This window comes from Sander lucioperca, chromosome 5 (assembly GCF_008315115.2).
Source record: "Sander lucioperca isolate FBNREF2018 chromosome 5, SLUC_FBN_1.2, whole genome shotgun sequence".
NCBI classification, from domain to species: domain Eukaryota; kingdom Metazoa; phylum Chordata; class Actinopteri; order Perciformes; family Percidae; genus Sander; species Sander lucioperca.
In genome coordinates, this window is record NC_050177.1 from 20858188 (window position 1) to 20880567 (window position 22380).

Genomic DNA, 22380 nt, shown 5'->3' on the forward strand with positions numbered 1-22380 from the left:
AGAAAGCCATAATCTGTATCCACGTGTAAATCCAGAATGCTGCTGGTATAAGCATGCAAGGGGAGCTTGGAGAGAACAATCTGTATGAGCCACTTTGCCCTTCTTAGGCAGCCATTTATATTGCATGACAGAATCCTTTTCCTGAGCAATACGGATGACAAAATGAATGTAGTCCACTCAGCAGAGGTTGCCAGGGCTAAGCATGGGAACACTTCCTCTCCATTTCCTTTTAAACAGCCAAATGAAAAGCTTTATTGGCACAACTAATACGATGCCTGTGAGGACATCAGGAGAAACGGGAGGCGTGGAACAACACGGGCTTCATGCGAGGAAGAGGGTGGGACACTTCGGAAGAAATCTCTACTGTGCCAAATCACCAGTTAATTGCTTGGCAGAGAGCTGCTACTGTCCTTCTTCTCCTGTTTGTTGTGCCTTCTTGTAGGAGCCAATGAAAAATGTTAGCTTCAACCTTATGCTACCTTTCCGTCCAACAACTAACTGCAGATTGGCTGAGCTTGAGGCAGGCTGTTCTCTCCCTCTGATGAACAGCTGGTGATAGATGGCTGTCAGTGAGTAGAATAGATTAATGTAGCTATGTTGCATTTTCTTGTTATCAGTGTTTAAGTTTTGCTATCTTTTTTACCGTCTGTTTAGATACATCTTTCGTTTTCCCTGTTCCTGTTGTCTCTGCCCGTTGTCTTTGTTGTCCACCTTTCTGCTTACAACAATCCCCTTGGGTGTCCATGACAGCATGGCCATATGTTACTGTTTGATGCACGCGCAAGTTTCCCTCACTCTCCTCACAAAGGTAGTTTGTCATTGTGCATGTGTAATGCAAATTCAGCTTTTACAGCTTCTATGTGTAATTCTGGATGCAAAACACATACAAGTAATGATGATAAAAATACATCTGCTGTGCTGTCTTAAATTAGACAAAATGCTCTGTGGGGCATTTTTTTTTTAAATCTACTCTCGCTCTTTCCCTCAAGCTCAGTATTAAAGATAAGGGCATTTGTCTGGATGTGTTTGGAGTTTGATATAAAATAGTGAGGGGGGAAAATAGTATTAAAATGACCTTTTAAATCCCTTTGAGCAGCTATAGTGGAGTAAAGAGAAACATCAGTAAAGAAGCTGAAGTTCTGTATTATATCAATTGGGTTTGACAGCTGCTGGGTAAAGTAAGACAAAATCTGATCTTTGCCCTGACTATAATTTGTTCCATTTTAATTCAGGTCTGACAAATGAGAAAATGAAAAAAAGCACCAAAGAGTAGCTATTACAGCCAAGGAGAAAAGGGATTTGTGTCTTTCCAGAATTTTAAAGACACTGAATACCCTAAGTCTACTCCAGTGTAACAGTAAGGAAAGCAAGCATGTGTATCTTTTGCATCCAACATTATTCATACACGAGTGCCAGTAATGCAAGTCCTAATACAAAATGGCAGAATAGGTTGTTTGTCTGTGCCTTCCAAAACAGCGTTTTCTGATCTGCCACCATTGATAAGGGTTTGGTTAAATTTGGTGGATAAGATTAGGAAAATATATTAGTCATGGTTCAAACAACGTTGACATTTGGTAGCAGACGCGTAATATGAACCGCGGTGTCTGGTAACAAAGTCAGGCACTTTGTACTGTATGCTTGTGTCATCACAAAAAACAAACATAGGTCATTTAAAGCATTTGAACTAACGACAGATGCTATCATTTCTCTGGCAAGGACAGTCTCCATTAATGGCAAGACTACTCCAATTAACCTTCTTCTGTTGCATGTTGCAATTAAATTAACAGAATGATCACAGTGGTGCACTATTAGTTTATAAACCCATTGGGAATCCTTAGGTAGGTAGGTAGGTAGGTAGAGCATAATCCCTGCAGTGCGTCCTACAAGTTGTGACCTAAAATGTGTCTGCACAGCAATGTCACGTCTCGTCACAGACGTGGAGTCAGGATAAGAGATGTGGTTGCAGGAATCAGGGTAAGAGATGTGGTTGCAGGTGGGAAGGAAATAGTGGGCAGGTAGCAGCTCAGTGGCTTAATTTATCTTTGATGAGAGTGTAAACGATAAGAAGCACCTCCATCTCATACTCTCCCATAAGAGGCTCAGTCAAACCTTGTGGAGCTCCAAGAGAGTGTTAACCTTGCTGGATCCCCAAAACCGATCCATATGGGTTGGACTGTCTGTGCACATTTGTCTAAAGCTGAACACAGCCCTCCTCTTATATCATGCCAGCTGGCTCCTTGGCACGCTCCTCCTCATCCATTATGTATATCTGAGTCTTGGTTGATTGTTGCCACCTTAGAGGCTTCAGACTACACTATGGCAAAGACCAGCATGCAGATTCCTTCCCACTACCGCCACAGATCTGAGACAACAGAATTAGATCCCTTTAACAGCCAGGCCAACACATCATTCATACGTTAAACCAATTAGCGGGGACTATTGAAGGAAGCGGCTCTGTGGTGGGCTGCCACGATGAAGAAATCGATTTGGACCATATGTCTTTTGTAGAATTATCCCTTTTATATGTTGCCGGGGTTATGAATTAATATTACTGAGCAGGACAAATGAGAGCAGAGCTGTCCTTTGCTGTCTTCATTATGATTTACTTCACTTATGGCTTCTGTGGGAAAAGGATAAAACCTAAGTAGCGATGCTATAGAATGGTAATGACATTCCTGGAGGCATGCAGGATGGAAGCAGAATCTTTTGTCAGATACGGTGAATATGAATAATGCAATTAATGGGAAGCTACTGCAGGATGCATGTCAAAGGCAGATAACAAATTGCTCATTTGAATTACAGTATGTGTTTGTCGCAGCGATATGGAGACATATACAGCATATATACATGCATGCTGTGGCAAATTGTACAGCACTTCTCATCTCAATTCAATCTCTCAGTAGTCTATGGTTCATCATTCATGACATTTAATTGGGACATTCGGCTTGGATCATAAAGGTCACAAAGCAAAATTGATCTTAATTGGCTTGTAGTAATCAAAATGCTGTTATGTGCTAAATGAATGCTCTAATGTGAGCATTAAAACATTCATTAGCTGGAGAGAATGAAGGATAATTACCAAGGATGCAATTACTGGTGTGAGCACCAATGAAAGCACATTTAACGTCCATTCTAGTAAACACACATTTGATGGGTCCGTCGGAAGCAAGCGTGGACTTTTACCTGAGCTCGGTCTCAGATATCTGTGTTTAAATCTATCCTCAGTTTGAAATTGAGCTACCATATTCAGGTTATTGTTTTTTTATTATTATTGCTATCACTGTTGTTTTTATTATTTGGCATTTGGTTTTGCATTATTGTTTTATGGACACACTGGAAAGCAAGAGGAAACTGTAAAAGAGTGGAAAAGTCATATACAGTAGACAACAAACACACAAGCAACAAATACATATAACAACTAAATGTAGGCAGGTATGTTAGAGTAAACACACCACGAAGTTGGTTTATTAAATGGAATTGCTTAGTCATGCTTTCCCACATTTTCTTTAGATATTTTGGGATATGAATCTCCCACTGAAGTCGCAAGTTTGTTCTTACAAGTGTTGTGTTTACTTTTCAATGACTGGCAGCAAAATGTAGACGGGGTCTCATGGCCACAGCTAATGTCTTTCTTCAGGGACTAATGGGCTTTTAAGTGTACTCGGTTACCTCCAGCTTCACTGAAATGTGAATCTACCATTATGGCACTATATACACGGCTATTATCACTAATGTGAAGAGCTGCTCTTGTATGCACTATACTAAGCTCTGTGCCACACTGCACTCTCGTGTATAATGTATATTATATTTTTAGAATAATTAATATGTTGTATTTAAATTCCTGTAGTAGTTTGAGACCCACCTGAAAAATGCTTAGATATATTTTACAGGGCCTAAGTCATTACCATGTGTTGTACTTTAATATGTCTTTACAAACCCAAAAATGTGTAAACCTGCTGTGAAAACCAACAGAGTTATGTAACCCCACTGGCACTGTTGTAATGCAAATTACATTTTGTGAGTTAAGAATGGACTCAAATGCAGAAAAATTCCCACAGAGTGCAATCAAGCTTATGTCAGTGGGCTGAAAAATGGACAGACAAAATATATTCAGTGTCATCATTCACCACTTGACAAGGGGACGTAGCATAGCTGCTGGGAGAATTTCTTCCTTATTCCCTTCCCTCCTTCTCCTTCAAGCGCTGAAAATGAGTACAATTTGAGTAGCATCTGCTCTGTGGGATCTCTGAGAGCACGGAGGTAACAATGGCCCTCTGGAAAAAGGCCCTTTCCTTCTCTTAATTGCAGCCACATGTGTGGTGGGAAAGAGCCCCCTGCCTGCACCACTAGCCCTGGAACACATCCAGAATCGCCCACACAGTTACTGAGTGAGCACAGCCAGCAGCAAACACACTCTAATTGCAAAGAGTGGAGCCCCTGGCTGGAGAGTGGGGGGGGGGGGCTGAAGGACAGCTAGTGCTTTAACATTCCAGGACTGGCTCAAAGTGGTTACAGGCCATGCAAAAATGGCCAAATGGAGACACTCGACATTGTGGTTGTGACATATTTTGGCTGAACGCGAGAGCCATCAGCTTGTTTCCAAGACTAATGGATAGCTGTAAAATGCCCTTTTCTAGCTGGACTGTCAGGACATACCTCATCGTTTTGGATTAGAAACATTGGGTAACATCTGTCTGCTGCTCAGTGGAGTGCAGAAGTGAATGCCATGTGATAAGTGCACTTCCAGTTCCTCTGCCTGAAGTTTTATCTGAGGACAGAGCTAATGTAGTTACCGTCTCTTACACATCAAAACAGTGCACCGTATGCTAATAAGTCACTGTTTTACATGTGAAGACAGGTTTTTGGACTACATATACGTAGATGAATTTTAGCAAAATTGACCTACGTTGTTCAAACTGAATCTGACAAACTGCAGTTTTCTTGGGAGACCTCAAATTGGTCTTCTACTGACGTGGTCGGTGGTGCGAAGGAGTGTCAGGGAAACCAGGCAAATATCACTTTGCATCAAAGGGCCATAGCAACAGTATTCCTTGCCCTGAAGGGGAATCTGGGTGTCAGTTTTACTGATTTGAGACAGCCTTGGTAAGGCCTCCATCACAGGAGATGTACTGCACATTAAGCTGCCATGCTGCAAGGCTGTAGCATACACAAGGTCAGGGTGCCGATTTATGCTTTCTCCTAAGCAAAATGAACATGTAGGTGCTATCTAGGGTTTCGGGGAAATGAACCTTTTCATCACATTGATTTCCTAAAGCACCTGGAAAAAAGCTTTGTCAGCCGCTGGCATTTGGGTCTGATTGTGACAGATCTGCCTGCTATCTGGGCCTCTAGCCTGGATTTGATGCTAGTAGTATGGTTTCCTGGCCATATGCTGTTTGAGTAATAGATAACATTTGTCTTTGGGTTATTCAAACCTTCATTCTATCAATATCTCAATGATTCACATGCTGTGTGGTGCCAGTGGCTCACTAACAAAAATGCATCAGTCAGGTACATCTTTTGTTTAACTGTAAGATTCTTCTCAGCCACTACTGTACTTGGGTTCAAACTATGTGTATCAGTATTTCAGCTACTGACATTTAGATTAAGTTCTATTTCAGTTAGGTGTAGCCTACTTGGTACTTTAAATGTCACTTGAAAGTATTAATGGTCAGAACTGTATTTGATCACTGTTTTGTGTTGGTTTTAATGGATTGCAAACGTGGAAAGTTTCAGCAAAGAAATTTAAAGAGTGTCCAAAGAAATTTCTAGAACCGCTCCTGCAGCATAATCCACTTCTCTGTTGTCCAACCATATACTCAGTGTGTTCCAAATAATAATGTTGGTGAAATATGGCTAAATATGCTACTATGGAGCTTTTGAGGGTGGCAATGGTGCAACATGGAAGCTCAAGCCATATTTTGCCAAAACGATAACTGTTTCGATCATACTGGACACAGGAGAAGTACATTATGTTTGGGATGTTTTACTTTTAGAAAATCTTGTGAACATTAAATCTGTTGCAAAAGACGTGAATTCAACCTGATCACAGCTCCGTGAGCAAATTACAAATCTTTCACTTTTTACACCTACAGATTTTGGGTGGAATATCACTTCCACCAAAAGATGTCTGTTTTCCTTTAACAAATCCCTCTTGGGAAACAGCCAGGACATGTATCAGCATACCAGAGGTGTTTTGAGGAACGGGGGTTAAGAAGAAGAAAAGTCGGTCTGTTTCTCCCCGTCTTCTCTGTGCGATGCAGAGATAGAGGGATATGCAGTGGAAGTACAGTGTGCCATCTTGTCCAAGGCTTTGATCTTCTCAGCCTGTACTTCCATCTCTTTTGAGTTCCCGTGCAATGTTTGTTTAGACTCCATCACCTCTTCAATGCATCCATCCACCAAAGGGTTTACTGTTTTCTGCCAGAGCCTCTGGGCATTTTCTGGGCAGCTCTGTAGTGAGGATGCTTAACTGCAAAAAACATCAGGCAGCTTTGTTTCAGGATGCGGTTTGTTACAGTAAGACTATCAAATATCATTAAGCCCCGTAGCACATAATAAGCTGGCTCTCTGATAGCAAAGCTTGCTGTTAAATTTTAATTCTGGCTTGAAGATTGTTTTTATTTACTCTTTATTCTTGGGTAACAAAGTGTTTCTAATTAGAAACTTGTTAGGGCCATCAATATCTCTATAGCCAATCTTCATTTTTTCCCCTTCTTTTTAGTATGTGTGTGATTATAAGATAATGATCATCAAATGATATGGTGTAATTGAAGCTGCAGAACAGTGTTGTTGATAATGTCCTACGTCTGTGTTAATCTAATAATCATTCCAGCCAATCTAGTTTAACTGTGTATCACATGGCTGCTGTGTATGTTCGTCGCTAAAATCACATAAATGGAAACAGAGCAGTTGATGAATGATTTTGATGATGATCTTTATCTGATGTGATTTTACACTTGCCATGTTGATGAAATCCTAATTAACACATACTTCTGCTGCATTTTTTGCCAGATTTGCCCCGCGTAGTACAATCCAATAGAGTTCAAATTGCTTCAGATGAAAGAGGGTCCAGGGAGAGAGCTGGCCAGGCCAAAAGGGACTGAGGATTAAGAATGTGTAATTTATTCAATGAAGAGCGCTTTCCTTCCTGCCCTCTGTGGTTGGTTGCATGTAGGAGCAGGTGATTCTCAATTTGAAATTGTGTAGGAGATGAGAGGTGCGAGATGATCTTTTTCATTTGTGTGGTTTTCCCAGATTTATGAGTGTGTAATCTGAATGAGCAGTGCTGGAGGTGTCTTAAGAAAACACTGCACAAGCTGTGTTTTAAGAATGCCCTTTGTAATGACTATTGGATCATGAATCGTATTACAGTAATATTAGTGGTGTATTTGTATTGTATATGTATCATTGTTTTATTACTATTAGCAGTATTGGTGTTTTACCTGAATTTTTTTTTCTAGTAATTTATTTGAACATGTAAAAAAAATAATAAAAAATATATATATATATATATATACATACATACATATATAAAATTAAAATGACAGATAAATAAGGACATGTACTTCTCAGCACAATCTACCAAAATTATTATAAGTAATTCAAATAAGAAATTCCCATGTTCAAAAAGGAGTAGGAAGAAGTTCATTAACAAACTTTTACTAGTTTGCACTAGGGCTGGGCATTTTGTTTGGAATCAATATCACATTATTAACAAGAATGTTTTAACAGTGTTGATGCTCACGATACAGCAAATGCATTTTTAATATAAATCTTTAAAGTGCCCATATTATGAAAAAATCACTTTTTCTGGGATTTGGGGTGTTATGTTGTGTCTCTGGTGCTTCCACACACATACAAACTTTGAAAAAAATTCATCCATGCTGTTTAGAGTGAGATACGGTTTCTGAATGTGTCCTGCCTTCAGTCTCTGGGTGAGCTGTTCAAAATCGAAACGAGCAGGCTAACCGCAACCATTAGCTTGTAGCGTTAGCGTTAGCGTTAGCATGCTAACGCTAATGCTAATGCTAGCATGCTAACGCTAGCATGCTACCTCGTTCTCAATAGCAAAGCACTGCTACAACACACACAAGTTCACCATAATCTACAAAAGAACTACTTACATGTTCGCCCTCATTTAGAAGTCTCCCAGCTAATCCTGCCTTGTAACTGACCGAAGTTGTAGAAACAGCCTTTCTTTTACTGTCTATGGAGCTAGCTAGCTGACATGATCTACATCTAAGCTACTGCCAAGGGGGTAAGCTTCTCCTCGGACCGCGAACCTCCTATGGCGTCATTTTGATGCTAATAAGCCATCACCCCCCGTTAGCATCCGTCCATCCATTCGTCTCACATTAGCTGTTTAAGTGTAATCACTAATGTTAACTAGCATTTTAGTTAGCAATAATTAGCCTGTGCCTATGTTATCTCCTTACATATACCTACGCTCTCCGTCTATGCAATATTCGGAATGATTGAGATTTCTCTTGGCATAGCTACCAGAAGACTTCCAACTTTCAGACACGTTGCTCACGGCACATTTACGTCGTCTCTCTCAGTTGGAGGCTGCTCAGTAACGCTCAGCCATCACCGGAAAAGTGGCTAATGGCCTTCACTGGTCTCCGTCCAGAGCAACGGGGTCTGTTGGTCCATTCTTATATACAGTCTATGGCTACTGCGCATGTGCAGTGCAATCAAAGATAGTACAGAAGAAGAAGAAGAAAAGAGGTCTCACTCTGTAGCTAAAACAGAGACCAGCTGAAAAGAGGATCTGCAGCAGTGAGAGAGAGCGGTGCAGTACAACAAAAATATGGTGTTTTTTGAAAATTAAACCATGTAAACCTATTCTGGTACAACCTTAAAATACAATTATGAACCTGAAAATGAGCATAATATGGCTGCTTTAATATAATCAGATTGAAATTTCATTACAATAAAGTGTGTTCAATGGTTATGCATTACATTTTTAAATTCTTAGTTTTTCATTACAATTTGCTTAAAATCATTAATTTGGACAACGGAAATTTGTAACACAATAACACAGTGTGATTATCCCGATATGGAACTACTGATGGTTTTTAACTCTTAATTGCTCAGCCCTTATCTGTACTATATTCTGTTAGCCTACAGTTACATTGAAAAATACAAAATAATTACTAAGTGGTTCTATATAAAGCCAGGGTGTATCAACGATGTTCACAGTGAGAAATGTCACAGGCAGAGCCATTTGCTAAAAGTGTTAAAGTGAGTGTAAATCAGTACCTGGAATGCAAGTCATTACCTAAATAGATATTGTAATCTAGGACTAGAAGCTTTTTCTGCTGCTGCGCTTCAGCGCATCCCGCGGATGCCTTCGTATTCTCATTGACTGTAAATAAGTCAGGCTAGAATGCAAATGTAAAGACAACTTTTCAAACCATTGGCCACAGTATGTTTGTGTGTGTGCATTTGACAACTATTTGAAATAAATGAAGCGCAGTGTATTTAGCTTTGTTTTGGAAAGGGTCATCTGAATTACAAATGGTACTTTTACTGTACAAGTTAATCGCCATCACTGAATTCAGTGTGAATTTGCCCGTAAGTTAACTTACTCACTCTTTTTCCGTGTGTGTTTTTTTGTGCACTCTGTGGGTCTCTGTGTCCTCCTTCCATATATAGCTCTGAGGGACAACAGAATCGAGCTGGTGCGAGCCTCGTCGCAGGAGCTCACCATCAGAATCGGTGACGTCAGCCTGTCAGACGAGGGCCAGTACACCTGCTCGCTCTTCACCATGCCTGTCAAGACCACCAAGGCCTTCCTCACTGTGCTGGGTGAGCATGTATGTTTTGGCCCAGTCTCCACAGGCCAATTACACGCGGCTAATTCTTCACGTTTTGACAGCACGATTATATGCACTTTTTTAATTATAGTCTGTTCTTATTCTTTACCACGCACTTGTCCTACTTTGTAGGGAAAATAACATTTCTGCATTACATTTTACCCTTGTCTACTAGAATAAAGGATGACCGTTAAGCTTACAAGCTAGTAGTGTTACTATATTTAATTTTCGGCCAGGCAGGACAGCCACAAAAAACTCAATGAGAATATTTTCACACCTGTGTAACGCCGACAGGTATTGTGAAGAATCCAAAGAAATGCACTAAAAATATAAGTCAACGCTGTACAATGACCTTCCTCAGGCATCTCACAGATAGAGCTTTAGTTTCCCATTACTCATCTGCTTCATACAATTCTTATTGTTGTGATACTAAAAAAATCATTTTTGCAATCATACCTTTTTTGTCCTGCCTTTCAAAATAACATTTTATCTTATCACTGAGAAAAGAAAGCATGGATATCTGAATAAAGTGAATTATTCCCAATCAGTTAATTATGTTTTATTGTCAGAGGAATATGGCTCATATACATGTATTCAGTATGTTATTATCTCTGACAAGGAGGTCATGTTTTCAGTTTGGTTTGTCTGTCTGTCAGCAGGGTTACAGAAAAAACTACTGACCTGATTTTTATCAAACTAGGTGGAAGGGTGTAGCATGGGCAAAGGAAGATCCCATTACATTTTTGAGCAGATCTGAATTTTGGGGCGGATACACAAAGTATTTTTCACTTTTGTTAACATTGCGAGATAGTTCGTTCGTGCTGCATTCATGTGGTGTCGGAATAATCGGAAAAACATTATGAGCTAGGGCGTGCCTTGGCGAAAGTCTGCGCTCTGAGAGTGTCCTTGTAGTTTATAATTATAATTCCATGAACCACAGGAGTGCCAGGACGACCAGAGATCACAGGATTCACCAAGCCTGCCATGGAGGGGGACGTAATCACCCTGATGTGCAGCACACCGGGCAGCAAACCAGCTGCCAATATCCGGTGGTTCCGAAATGACAAGGAGGTCCAAGGTAGGCATGTGGTGTGGATTTCACAGGGCATTGCATCCTCTGTTACCACTTGTACCCTCTTGGACACATCATTACTGTCAAACCATTCAGCTGTTGCATTCCGTTGTGTACATATTCATGCATTGTTCCATTGGCCGGAGTTTAGCAGTGCCATGATTCGCCTGGCTCACAGCCAGCATCGCTGCTGTCGTTGGACGCTGTCCAAATGTTGCTGGACTGTGGCAGAGCCGTCCACAATTCACTACCTGACCAAGGTGAAGATAGATAGGAATGCCTCTTATTGATTCTAATTATTAAGTTGTAAGTGTACATCAACAACAGGTTCTGCACAGCATTCTGTTTTCACTGTTAGTGGAACTAATGGTATGGTGGACTCAGCTGATTGATAAATAGAAACACAAACCAATCAGGCAATAAAAGGATATGGGAAATGTCAATTCTAGGGTTTGCTGTTTTCAATTTACAATGATATAGAATAGAGACGCTGCAAATCCTCACATTGTAGAAGCTGAAACCAGCAAATGATTGACATTTGTGCTTTGTAAAATGACTTAAAAAATTGATTTTGCTGTCGGAATTGTGTTCATTCATTTTCTGTTGATCAGCTAATCGACTCAAGTATGTCATGGTGAAGAATCATGTTTTTGAGGAAGGCTATCCCTCCAAAAGTGTCTGAGAGAGGAATAAGAATTGCATGCTTACAGTTTGATACATGCTGTGTGCTTCATTCTTTGGTTTTTCAATCTAAAAAGACACACAGGTGTAAATTTAACCGACAGTCTCAAATTGTCTGTGCGACCTACCTAGGCCCTGTTTGCATGTGATGAGTTGATCTCGCTGGGCATTCATTTTACAGGTGGCTCTAAGGTGCTTTATTTGTTTGTTTTTTAAACAGCAGCGATTAGATTAGTCAAAAGAGTCGAGGATGATACAAGAACGCACAAAAATGCAAATTCAAAAAGGCCACATAACTAGCTTCACCCAGATGGAAAAAAACAGTGACGGAGACAATACATTAGGCAGCAGATGGTGCAGTGTAATGTGTGCTGATCACACTTAACCAGCAGAAGTTTTCCGTGGTTGCATACAGTGTGCTTTACAAGCTTTCACTTTCTTGTATACCTCTTTCCAAACTGTCTGAAGCACTGCACTTTGTACTTTTATAGCTTTTATCACAGTCCTACTTCTGCTTTAAAACCACAAAAAAAAGAGAAAAACATAAAAAGAATGGAATGTTTTTTCCTCAATTTGATGCCAGAGGTAAGCTGTGTGGAGCTCTTTAATGTAACGCAGCCTGCTGCAGAGACTCAGCGTGACAGTTGCTCTTTATTGAAGAGTTGCTCCAGAGAGTTTTTTCTTGGTGGTTCTGTCTGTGTCTGCCCAACATGGCATGATGATTGATGGGAGAGGGGCCCGATATATGAAGGTTTCTTGTTGAAATGACATGCACGTAGATTCCTGAAAGGCCAGTGGAGAGCTGGCTCACAGCGTCACAACCAGACTCGCTGTCCATCTCAAGAGGAACTGAGATGATCTCTTTTTTTTCCATTATGTCTTGAGGTATACTTTAAAATAAATCTTTAAAGCTCAAAAAAACATATATAGACATATGCACATAAAACAAATGCCAAAACGTAGTTTAACACAGTGTAAGGGGTACCACAAATTTACTCACGACTCAAACTCCTATTCTTTGTGAATAAAAAAAAATAAAAAAGTAATACCATCATGCCGTTCCCAGGTCAGCAGGCATCAAAGTGCATAAAGGAAAACAAAAAAAAAAGAATGATTCCCTACATGTATATTTGATGTATGAAATGGCATTAATGTGTCATGTGTGAATTGCGTATCTTTAGAAAAAAATTCTAAAAGTCTGTCCAAAACCGGTGTCTTGCATACAAATGTGCTTTTATTAGTTTTACCCGGGTACGGTGGGTTTTGTTAAGCCGCCTAGGCAAACAGACACGGTGTAATGCATCTCCAAGTCAAAAAGAGACAAAGAACAAAGCAGAGACTGGAGGGCTTGACTTAAAAATTTCATTTCCATGTCAAAGTGTCAAAGGGGAGGAATGTCAATCAGTGCTCCCGATCCAAGCCTTTTGTCTGTGCTGCTTTATAGCTTTCTTTAGCGAGTATGTGCTGGGAGCAGCATGTTTTGCCATTGGTTCTTCTGTGGTAGATCATTGCCGCCAGTGTCTGCTGTCAGTCAACTCTATCCCCACTGGGGGACCAGGCTCCAAAGCCCTACAATGACAGCAGGTGTAATAGCAAAACATGTCACATTTATTTCATGCTCTGGTGATTTGTTTTTCAACAATTTATATTAGAAGCACACAGCATTACAAAGCTCAAAATGCAACTGTCATCCAAAAGTATTTGTTTGCAGAGCCACACAAATTCTGTGTGTCATTGAATGGCAGCTAGGCTTCAAATTATAATCTATTGAGGTAAAAAAAAATCCAAAAATACACAATAGCTCCAACATGGTGAATTATTTTATATTCAGTTCAGGCAAGATAAAATGGCATTTAAATCTAGACTTGTATATATTATATATTATTGTTATTATTGTTTCGGTGTTACAAATGTTTGCTCCTTCATTTTAAATTGTGCTCCCATCCTGTTCTGTAAGATTAAGCAGAGCAAAGATGAAATATCACAAAAAAAACCTTTATTTTTTATTTACAACAATATTACACCTTTAAGTTCCATGATGAATACATTGTTTGTTCCCTGCTCTTTGCTGATTGCTTACATCAAGCATCACCAACATGCTGCCTTGGTTGCAACTTTTATTTAGTCCAATACAAACAGCAACTTTGTCCAATCAGTGGGAAGAACATGTGAAGACATGTTTACAACCAAAGAATCAAATTGGTCCAGCTGATCCGTGTTTACATTACATGCTTCTCTAATCTAAGGATGATCACAGTGTTTCCCACACATCATTTACTGTAGCCAAGAGCGGGAGCTGTGGTCAATACTTTCATATCCGAATAAGTGTCTTGTGTCATGAGAAAACTTCTCTGGCCTTCATGTTATGTCTGACGCATGTTAGAATCTTTGTGCACTGACAGCATGATATTATACTACCTTTGCTTCAAATCATTAAAGGAACTTTATTCCTACTAAATATAACAAGCGCCATACAGGTATAAGGAAGTTATTGTTCAAACAGTCTTATACCCCGTTTACACGTACATGGTTATTTTGAAAAACGGAGACATTTCCCTTCGTTTGTGCCCTTCGTTTACACGCAAACGGAGAATTCGCCTCTGAAAACGATTCTTTCTAAAAACTCCGGCCAGAGTGGAGATTTTGGAAAACTTTGTTTGCACGTTTGCATGTAAACTGAGACAAACGGAGGTGTCATCTTTGTTCAAACGAGAAAGAGAAAGTGATTCGTTGCTGTTGTTGCTATTTTTGGGATTCTGATTGGCTAACGTGGGCTTGAGCTTCTCGTTACACTGCCACCTACAGGTTTGGCATGCTCTTGACGGCATGTACAGGGGTAAACTGACAGGTGTGCACTGTTATTTTTGAAAACGGAGAGGGTGAAATGTCTGTTTATGAAAATTGCCGGCCACATGTAAACGTAGCCTTAGTTAGCTGAAGTGTAACCACGATGCTCTAATTAACACAACTGGCAACTACTTGCCGAGGTTAACTACCAGGGGAACTGGTATATATGCCAGAGTTAAGACAAGACACGAAGAAAAACACTATTTTTGACTGTTGAGATGATTGATAGAAACACACAGCCTCTTTTAAATTTCGCCTCTTTAATTGTAGAATAATGGGCTGGGGCCTTTTTTTCTTCTATAGCTACAAGTTTATGTGTGTGTTTTAATGGACATGAGATGCAGTATGCGAGAGTGTTGACAGTGTCCACCAGAAAGTAGTCTCACTTTGCCAGACCTATCTCCACAGCGCTGTGGAGTAAGATCTGGCTACCAGAATTCCAGGATAAGAGAAAAAACGCTCTGGGTTGTTTCCATTTCTTTAGACCAATCACAATCGTCTAAGCTCCGGACGCAGCGACAGTGGCTCTGCTAAATAGTCTCAGGAAGGAACTTGTTTTGGTGGAACATTTGCACCCCTCAAAAGAGAACGCCACATACAATATTAAATGAAGTTAACTGTTGACACAATACAGTAAGGTGAGCTATTTAAATTAGCTGATACATGCTTAAATCTCATTTGCTAACCTAACTGTTACCATTGTATCGTTGTGTGGACTTCCACAGCAATCCCACCAATCAGTCTCAAAACGTCCCAGTTAGAGAGGAAATGCCGTAAACATATTCCTTAAAATCTTTACAATCATTCCACGAAAGAACCAATCAGGCCTGCCTTTTTGCAGGATCCAAATTTTCTTCAAAACATGCCATTTTCAGCGTGTAGCTTGCTAGCTCGAAGTTTGTTGTTGTTTCCCGTAGCGGAGGGCTTTTGAGAACAGCAACACACAGAGAGAGGAAGGTGGGGGACAAAGCCTGACATCTGGTGCCAGATGTCTGGCTACACTATCCTGGAAATGTACTTCCATTATTTGTTTGTCCTATTTTTCTGAGAAGGTCCATCTTTTACTTCACTTCCTCTGGTTTGATATTCTCATCCTCTTTAAGGCCATGATCCAAAATTAGATCAAGTGCCTCGTTAATACGGGCTCTCAGAGTGGTGCTACCACTGACGTGTCCTACCTTCAGCCAGGATCTATGTGTTGCTCTACATATTGACCATAGACTGTATATAAAGATGGACAACACGTCTCCACTTCCTACCATTGTACAAAAGTGAAGCAAAAATATCCCACCCATTCATTTCCTCAACAATAAAAAACAAACTTATTCAAATTACTTGACGTGCACTTTGATTTTTTACTTTGGCCCATGTCCCATCCGCTAACATGGAGGGGGTGGGGTTAATGACCTATACTGCAGCCAGCCACCAGGGGGTGATCGAGATGTTTTGGCTTCACTTATACAGTCTATGCATAAACCCCTGATATTTGCGCACAGTTTAACCATGACATTTATTTTCAATTATATGTCTAACATCTGTTGACCCAACTCTAAAAACACACCTCCCTGGCTCATAATGTTTTTCATAGCTCCTTTGTTTATCCACTCTCTAACTTTAACGATAGGGGGTAATATTCTGGGAAATATCTGAGAATTTTACAAATGAGGCACATTATAGGAATATAGCGGCATATGCTGTAGAACCTAAAAGTGTTTTTTCTCATTTATTACCTTAGATGGTGGTTGTGATCTACTTTAAGACAATGTACACTAGCTTATCCACTGTATCTGTTTACCCCTTTAGAACTTAGTTGAAAAGCATTCAGAAACCAAGAAGAAAAGTTTTAGGGCCTGGAAACTGTGAAGGAAGTTATAGAGAGTTATAGAGGGGTTATGTTATGTACAGTAGGGTTATTTTGACGTGTTGGTCAAATGTAAAATAAACCTGTTTTCAGCTCCAGGCTACCATTGTAAAATATCAAAACATCAAAATTAAACTCTTCATTTTTATGGTAAAATATAAAAAAAAAAAAAAAAAAGGTTTTATTTGCTAAATTAGGGTTTTGAATGTATGTAGCCCTTTTAAATTAAATCAAACCATTCCAATTCTTTCTGTAAGTACAGACATATTCCCACATACACTGGCCTTGATCTTGTGTGACTTCATAAAAACAATACAGCGCTCCAGCATGATCTCTTATAAAGAGGGATCTGAGCTCATGCACATCTCTGTTTGATTTTATTAGTTGGGGATTTCATATTTTCAGCCATTCGTAATAGTGTTAACTGTAACTATAACTATAACTGTGATCTATCATGACAACAACAGTTAGAGAGCATGTGTTTGAAACAGTGTTCCCTGGCCACACTACTCAGCCCACTTGTGTGCTGAAGGTATACGTATGTATGTATGTATGTATGTATGTATGTATGTATGTACGAAACAGTACGGATGTATGCTGCAAACCTGCGCTGGTCTCATCTCCTAAGCTTTTTGGCTTTTTCCCCTTTCCTTTATTGTGTTATATATATTTTTTTGTGTGCATATTATAGGTTTACAAAGTGAAAAAGTCCACCCCAAAGGGACTTACCATCTCCAACAGAAAACACTGTTCACAAACTGCTCCAAACAGCTCTATTGTAGTCCAGCCTTTACTTCCATGACAAATGTGCGTCACTTTGTAACACACGTTATAATGCTCGCCTAGCTGCTAGCATGGCACGCCCTCATACTCTGCTTCTGACTGGCTAGTAGTCCTTACCTAGCTACTGCGCATGTGCGACTCCCAACAAAGATGGAACAGAAGTGAGATGTCTCACTCTGTAGCTAAAACAGAGAGCTCAACACACAGGGTGAAAAGAGGAGCTGCAGCAATGTGCAATACAACAAATATATGGTGTTTTTTGAAAATTAAACCATGTAAACCTATTGTGATATATATATTTTATTTAACCTTTATTTATCCAGGTAAGTCGATTGAGAACAAATTCTCATTTGCAACGTCTACCTGTCACATTCACACAGTTCTACATTCATACCTGGAAGCTGCCCAGTACAACCAATGGTGGTGGTAATGAGGGAGGGACAAGCGCTGCTCTTTCACTTTCCCCACCCAGGTTTGATCCTGTCGGTCTGGGGATTTCAACCGACGACCTCCAGGCAACCACTGCCCTTAAACTAACCTCTGCATACAATTATGAACCTGGAAATGAGCACAATATGAGCACTTTAATATATTATAGCATGATAAAACATTAGATCCATGGCTTGTGAAAAAGTGGTCTTTGCCACAATGTTTACAACTAATCAACAGTCAAAATTAGAAGTCATTTTTATTGGTTTTTCATTTTTATTAGTATCAAATTGTATATTGTGACGGTTTCTTCCTGTGCCTTTTTTGTTGTTGTTACCTTTTGGTATGGATAGTGTTGTATGTTAATATGTCAACATATTTAAGCATTGCTCTTCAATGTTTCATGTTTCATTTCTTATACTGCACTGTAAGTTTTATTCTTGAATTTTATCTGTTTTAAATTTTTTTAATCTGTTTTCATGTAAAGCACTTTGAATTGCCCTGTTGCTGAAATGTGCTATACAAATAAAGCTGCCTTGCCATTGTACTACCCAAGACCACATTGATTCAAACTATGTTTACTATCTCATACAGGAACCCAACCACAGATTTCCCAGCAGAGCAGTTGTTGGCATGGTCCTCAGGCCTCTTTACCCTCCAACTACCAAACACCACACTACTAAATGGGCAAGATTGTTCATTAAGATCAAGGATAAACAAGTTCCAATGTAAAATTAAAGAGCCCAACAACTGTTTAATGAGGCGAATACGTATTTTCTTCTGAATGTAAGTTTTTACTTCAAGGGCTTTTAGCAGATTAACTGGATCACAGAAAAAAGGTGGTAATTATTGGTCAACAGGTAGTAGGTTGTGCGGGAGGTTCTGGCGCAATCTGAAATAGCTGCAAGTGTAAAAAATTAATTAGAGTGCAATTAGAGAATGCCTCTGGTGCCTTCATGAAATAACCAAAAGCTAAACCCAAACCCAACGAACAGAAAACAATAATTAATTTGAAGGGAAGCTAAAATCTAAGTCTTCCAAACTAACCCTAATACTTTTCTAATTAAACTATAATAGGCCTACATGCTTGAAAAAATCAAATCCTGCCACTGAGGTTCCTCCTTGTTAAAACAGATGCAGAGGAGGTGATTAAAGGAGCGCCCCCAGTTGCCTGAATGTAGATCTGCATGCCTCTTGGGGTTCTGGTTCAAAGCAGGTGCACCTGCACATTCACATTCTTAGGAAAAACTGCCTGTGCATGCTCTGTGGCGATGCTAGCAGCTGCCTTGAAACAGACTGTCAGTTTCTTCTACGGCAGCTCTGATGCTGCAGGCGACGTAATGAATGAGAGAAAAGGCTAGAGGGATTTGTGTTTGACACTACAGAGATACTCACTACCCCCCCTCTGTACTTCAAGGCAAAATGCAAGGTCTCTGAATTTCCAGTTTGTTCAAATGATATGTGATGTTTCTCATTTGTGATGCACTCGTCAATAAAAGTGTCCTGGAGGCCAGGGAGCTTGCTTTTTTTTGTTTATTTTTTGTCTTCTTCTAGTCACCTTCTTCTTCTTCTTGCTATTATTACTTTTAGTTTTGAAGTTTTACCTTTTTTTGTGTGTATGCAAGACATCAGCAATTAATACAAATCAGATCCAGAATGAAGCACGTGGTTTCAGAAATTGCTAAAAAGTACAAAAATATAAAACACCATTTTACGTAACTAACATTTTCAACTAAATTCATAAATTACTAACGTAATTGTAACTTACAGTAAAAAATAAATCAAATTAAAGCCTAAATAAGTAGTTTATCATGCCTTCTTTTCTAAGCTTTTGAGACAAATATATTTAAAAATAATATCTAAGCATCATCTGTCAAAATATGTCAGGATTTTGTCAAGCCATTTCAGGAACAATTATCACTAATTATTATCACACAATTGTATGTACAAAAGAAGAATTATGATTGAATCTGCCAACCTCAATAGCAAAAAAATACATGAATTAGTAGTAGTAGTGGTGGTGGTTCCGCTGGAAAGTCCAATAAAATAGCGAATCCCCTCTCATATACCAAAATCAAAGACAATCAATGGAGTAGGACAAATGGGACAGATCAGCCCAAAGTGATAATGTTATGGGTAGGGTTGGGTACCAAAACGCCATGCCAATAGGGCACCCGTTCCGACGTAAGCGGTAGTAACGTGACCGAATAAGAACGAACATTTCGGTGCCTGACTTCTTTTTTTTTCAGAAGCATCGCTGCACGGGACGCTACGTTAATGTTAGCTAGTAGATGGATTTAACACAATGGTTAAAATGCTGACAGCTTACATTAAGCGGTGTAAAGTATTTCCCTGTAGAGGATTCCAACACGGGACGTAACAGTCTGACTGCAGCTGCCGTTGTCGGAAAAACAACACACAGACGGTGCGTTCACTTGAAACTCGCCAGCCTTGTGGTGCATTCAGAGTTATTGTAAAATACCCTTTTCCCATCTGGTGCTTGTTTTTGTCATTTACCAGCAATTTACTGGTGAAATAAGTCACTGTAAGTTATTACATTACATTATTAATCAATCATTTCATTTTGACCATATGGCCTTAGCAATAAACAAGCCGTTCTTTAATGTCGCCAACTGTCGTTTTGTGCTCCTTTTTTATATTTTATATTATATACATATATATATTATATATTTCGGTTCAGGCACCAGCACCGTTTTAAAAGTATCGTTTTAGCACCGGTATCGGAAAAAACCCAAACGATACCCAACCCTAGTTATGGGTGATGTTGGTTTCATTGCAAGGGGCTTTTAGTATTTAATAGAGCAGGGGACTGAACAATTTGTGTGTGCTGCACGTGTGTTTGTGAGTGAAGTTGTGGAGTGAGTACATACGTATGTATTGATTGACTCAGGTTTGCACTGGATGGCAGGAAGTCCAGGGAGAGGAAGAGGTGGATGGGGAAAGATGTAAGGGGGTGAGGAAGGTAACAGCTCCAGTGAAAAATCGTTCTGAGGCTGACGTCAAGTAAGGCCTTTGTCCTTTTTTGCCTTGTTCAGATGCAGTAGCCCTGTATAGCTCTTTCCAGAGAAAAGTGACGCTAACACATAAAACGTTGACAGGAGAGCAGCAGCAAACAACACAAAACAAAGAAATTCTTCCAGTTCTAAGTTAAGAGGCATCTCTAAATGAAGATGACAACACAGGGCACGGACAAAACAAACACGAATCAAGATCTTAAGTTGTGTAAAGGCTGAATGTTTGGGCATTAAACTAAGACAAAGGAGAGGAAAGAAATGAAAGGTGTGGCTACAACTATAGAAATCCACTCGGCACTGCCGGGGGAGTGTGTGTCGGCAGCTTGTGTTGACTGGGATGTTTGAGAGATGGTCCTGGAGGAGCAAACACACGCAACCAACCGAGTGAATGCTCATACTGCTCTCGCCTCACTATTCGCTCTACTTTGACTTGACTTTCAAAGGCCAGGGATTCTTTCCCTCAGAGAAGATGCAGAGACAAACAACAACCACAACAACACCGTAGCTGTCTGTGTCAGAAAAGCGATATAATACAAATTTCATGTTTCTCACGCTTTAGTTAACGTACAAGCTGATTCTGTTTTTCTCTGCTTGTATCCCCAATAATATCAGTAATCCACAAGAACATTGCATCCCTGTTCCATTTCTGACTCTGCAGGCACTAAGGAGCTGAATGCCACAGGAAAATCCTTCACAGTGAGGAGTAGCCTCCAATTCCAGGTGGACAGACGGGACGATGGCGTCGCCTACACCTGCAGCGTGGAGCATGTGTCCCTGTCCAACCCCTACATGACAACCGAGGTCCTGGAGGTCCACTGTGAGTGCAGTCATACACACCCTGCAAAGCAGGATTATGTGTAAGATTAGCATTAAGAAGAAATGCAAGGATTGAGATTACATTTATGTCTGCAGGTTTAACTTTGCATTTGCTCAGGATTAATGTAGGATTAGTTTGCAGGTAAGGGATTAGTACCAAAGCAGAACAGGGATATGGGCCAGAGCTAAGAGCTGTCCAATGGGTAAAGAACTAACTACTGTGGTACTTAGAGTTACAGCCTCTAACACACAGTACTGTCATAGCATTGGATTTCTTTGTCCCTTCTTTGCAGATGCTCCCCACCTGGAGATCACACATTCACTGATTATTCCACAGGAAGGGCAATACTTAAAATTGGAGTGTGTGTCCATAGGCAACCCAATGTAAGTTTGCATGTCTTTACAGCTTCAATTTGACGGCACTCACTAGCATAGAAATATTCAGAAATTGGACTTCAAATGGGATTTGTCTTCATTACAGAATGTCATTTTTCACAAATATTTTTATTATTATATTATTTATTGACACTGAGGAAGTCACATACAGCAGGATGAAAAGAAAATGTTTGTGTTTTCTTTCCCAGACCTGAACCGGTGCTGTGGTCTAAAGATGGAGGAGAGCTGCCAGACATTGAGCGTATGATTGTGGAGGGCAGGGAACTAACCATCACCACACTAAATAAAACAGACAATGGCACATACCGCTGCGAGGCCAGTAACCACCTGGGGACCAGCAGTGCTGAATATATACTTTTTGTATACGGTGGGTACAGTAATGGTTTGTCTTGTGATGGGTGATGCGTTTTGCTGTTGCTTCATACTCAAGGCTTTGTGGCACACTACATGTAATCTCAAAAATGGTTGGTGTGCATAACAAAGATACAAAGCCAGCAGAGGGCTTGTCAGTCTGGCAACTTCAACCGCTAGATATTTAGCCAGTGCATGTTATAATAATAAAGAACTCTAAAACAAAAAGCATAATAACAAAGCAATAGTAATAGCTACATTAAATATGGATGATTTGTCAATAGAATC

At 39.9% G+C, this 22380-nt stretch overlaps 1 protein-coding gene across 3 annotated transcripts in view; it reads left to right on the top strand.

The window, feature by feature from the left end:
• cadm2b (cell adhesion molecule 2b) overlaps window positions 1-22380 on the top strand; it is a 181709-nt gene that overhangs the window by 148025 nt on the left and 11304 nt on the right. For all 3 annotated transcript variants that reach the window (XM_031297478.2, XM_031297476.2, XM_031297477.2), the window contains 5 exons: window positions 9661-9813; window positions 10762-10899; window positions 21188-21346; window positions 21639-21729; window positions 21930-22108. In XM_031297478.2, the coding sequence (XP_031153338.1) occupies window positions 9661-9813; window positions 10762-10899; window positions 21188-21346; window positions 21639-21729; window positions 21930-22108 (720 nt within the window). The remainder of the gene's footprint in view (window positions 1-9660; window positions 9814-10761; window positions 10900-21187; window positions 21347-21638; window positions 21730-21929; window positions 22109-22380) is intronic.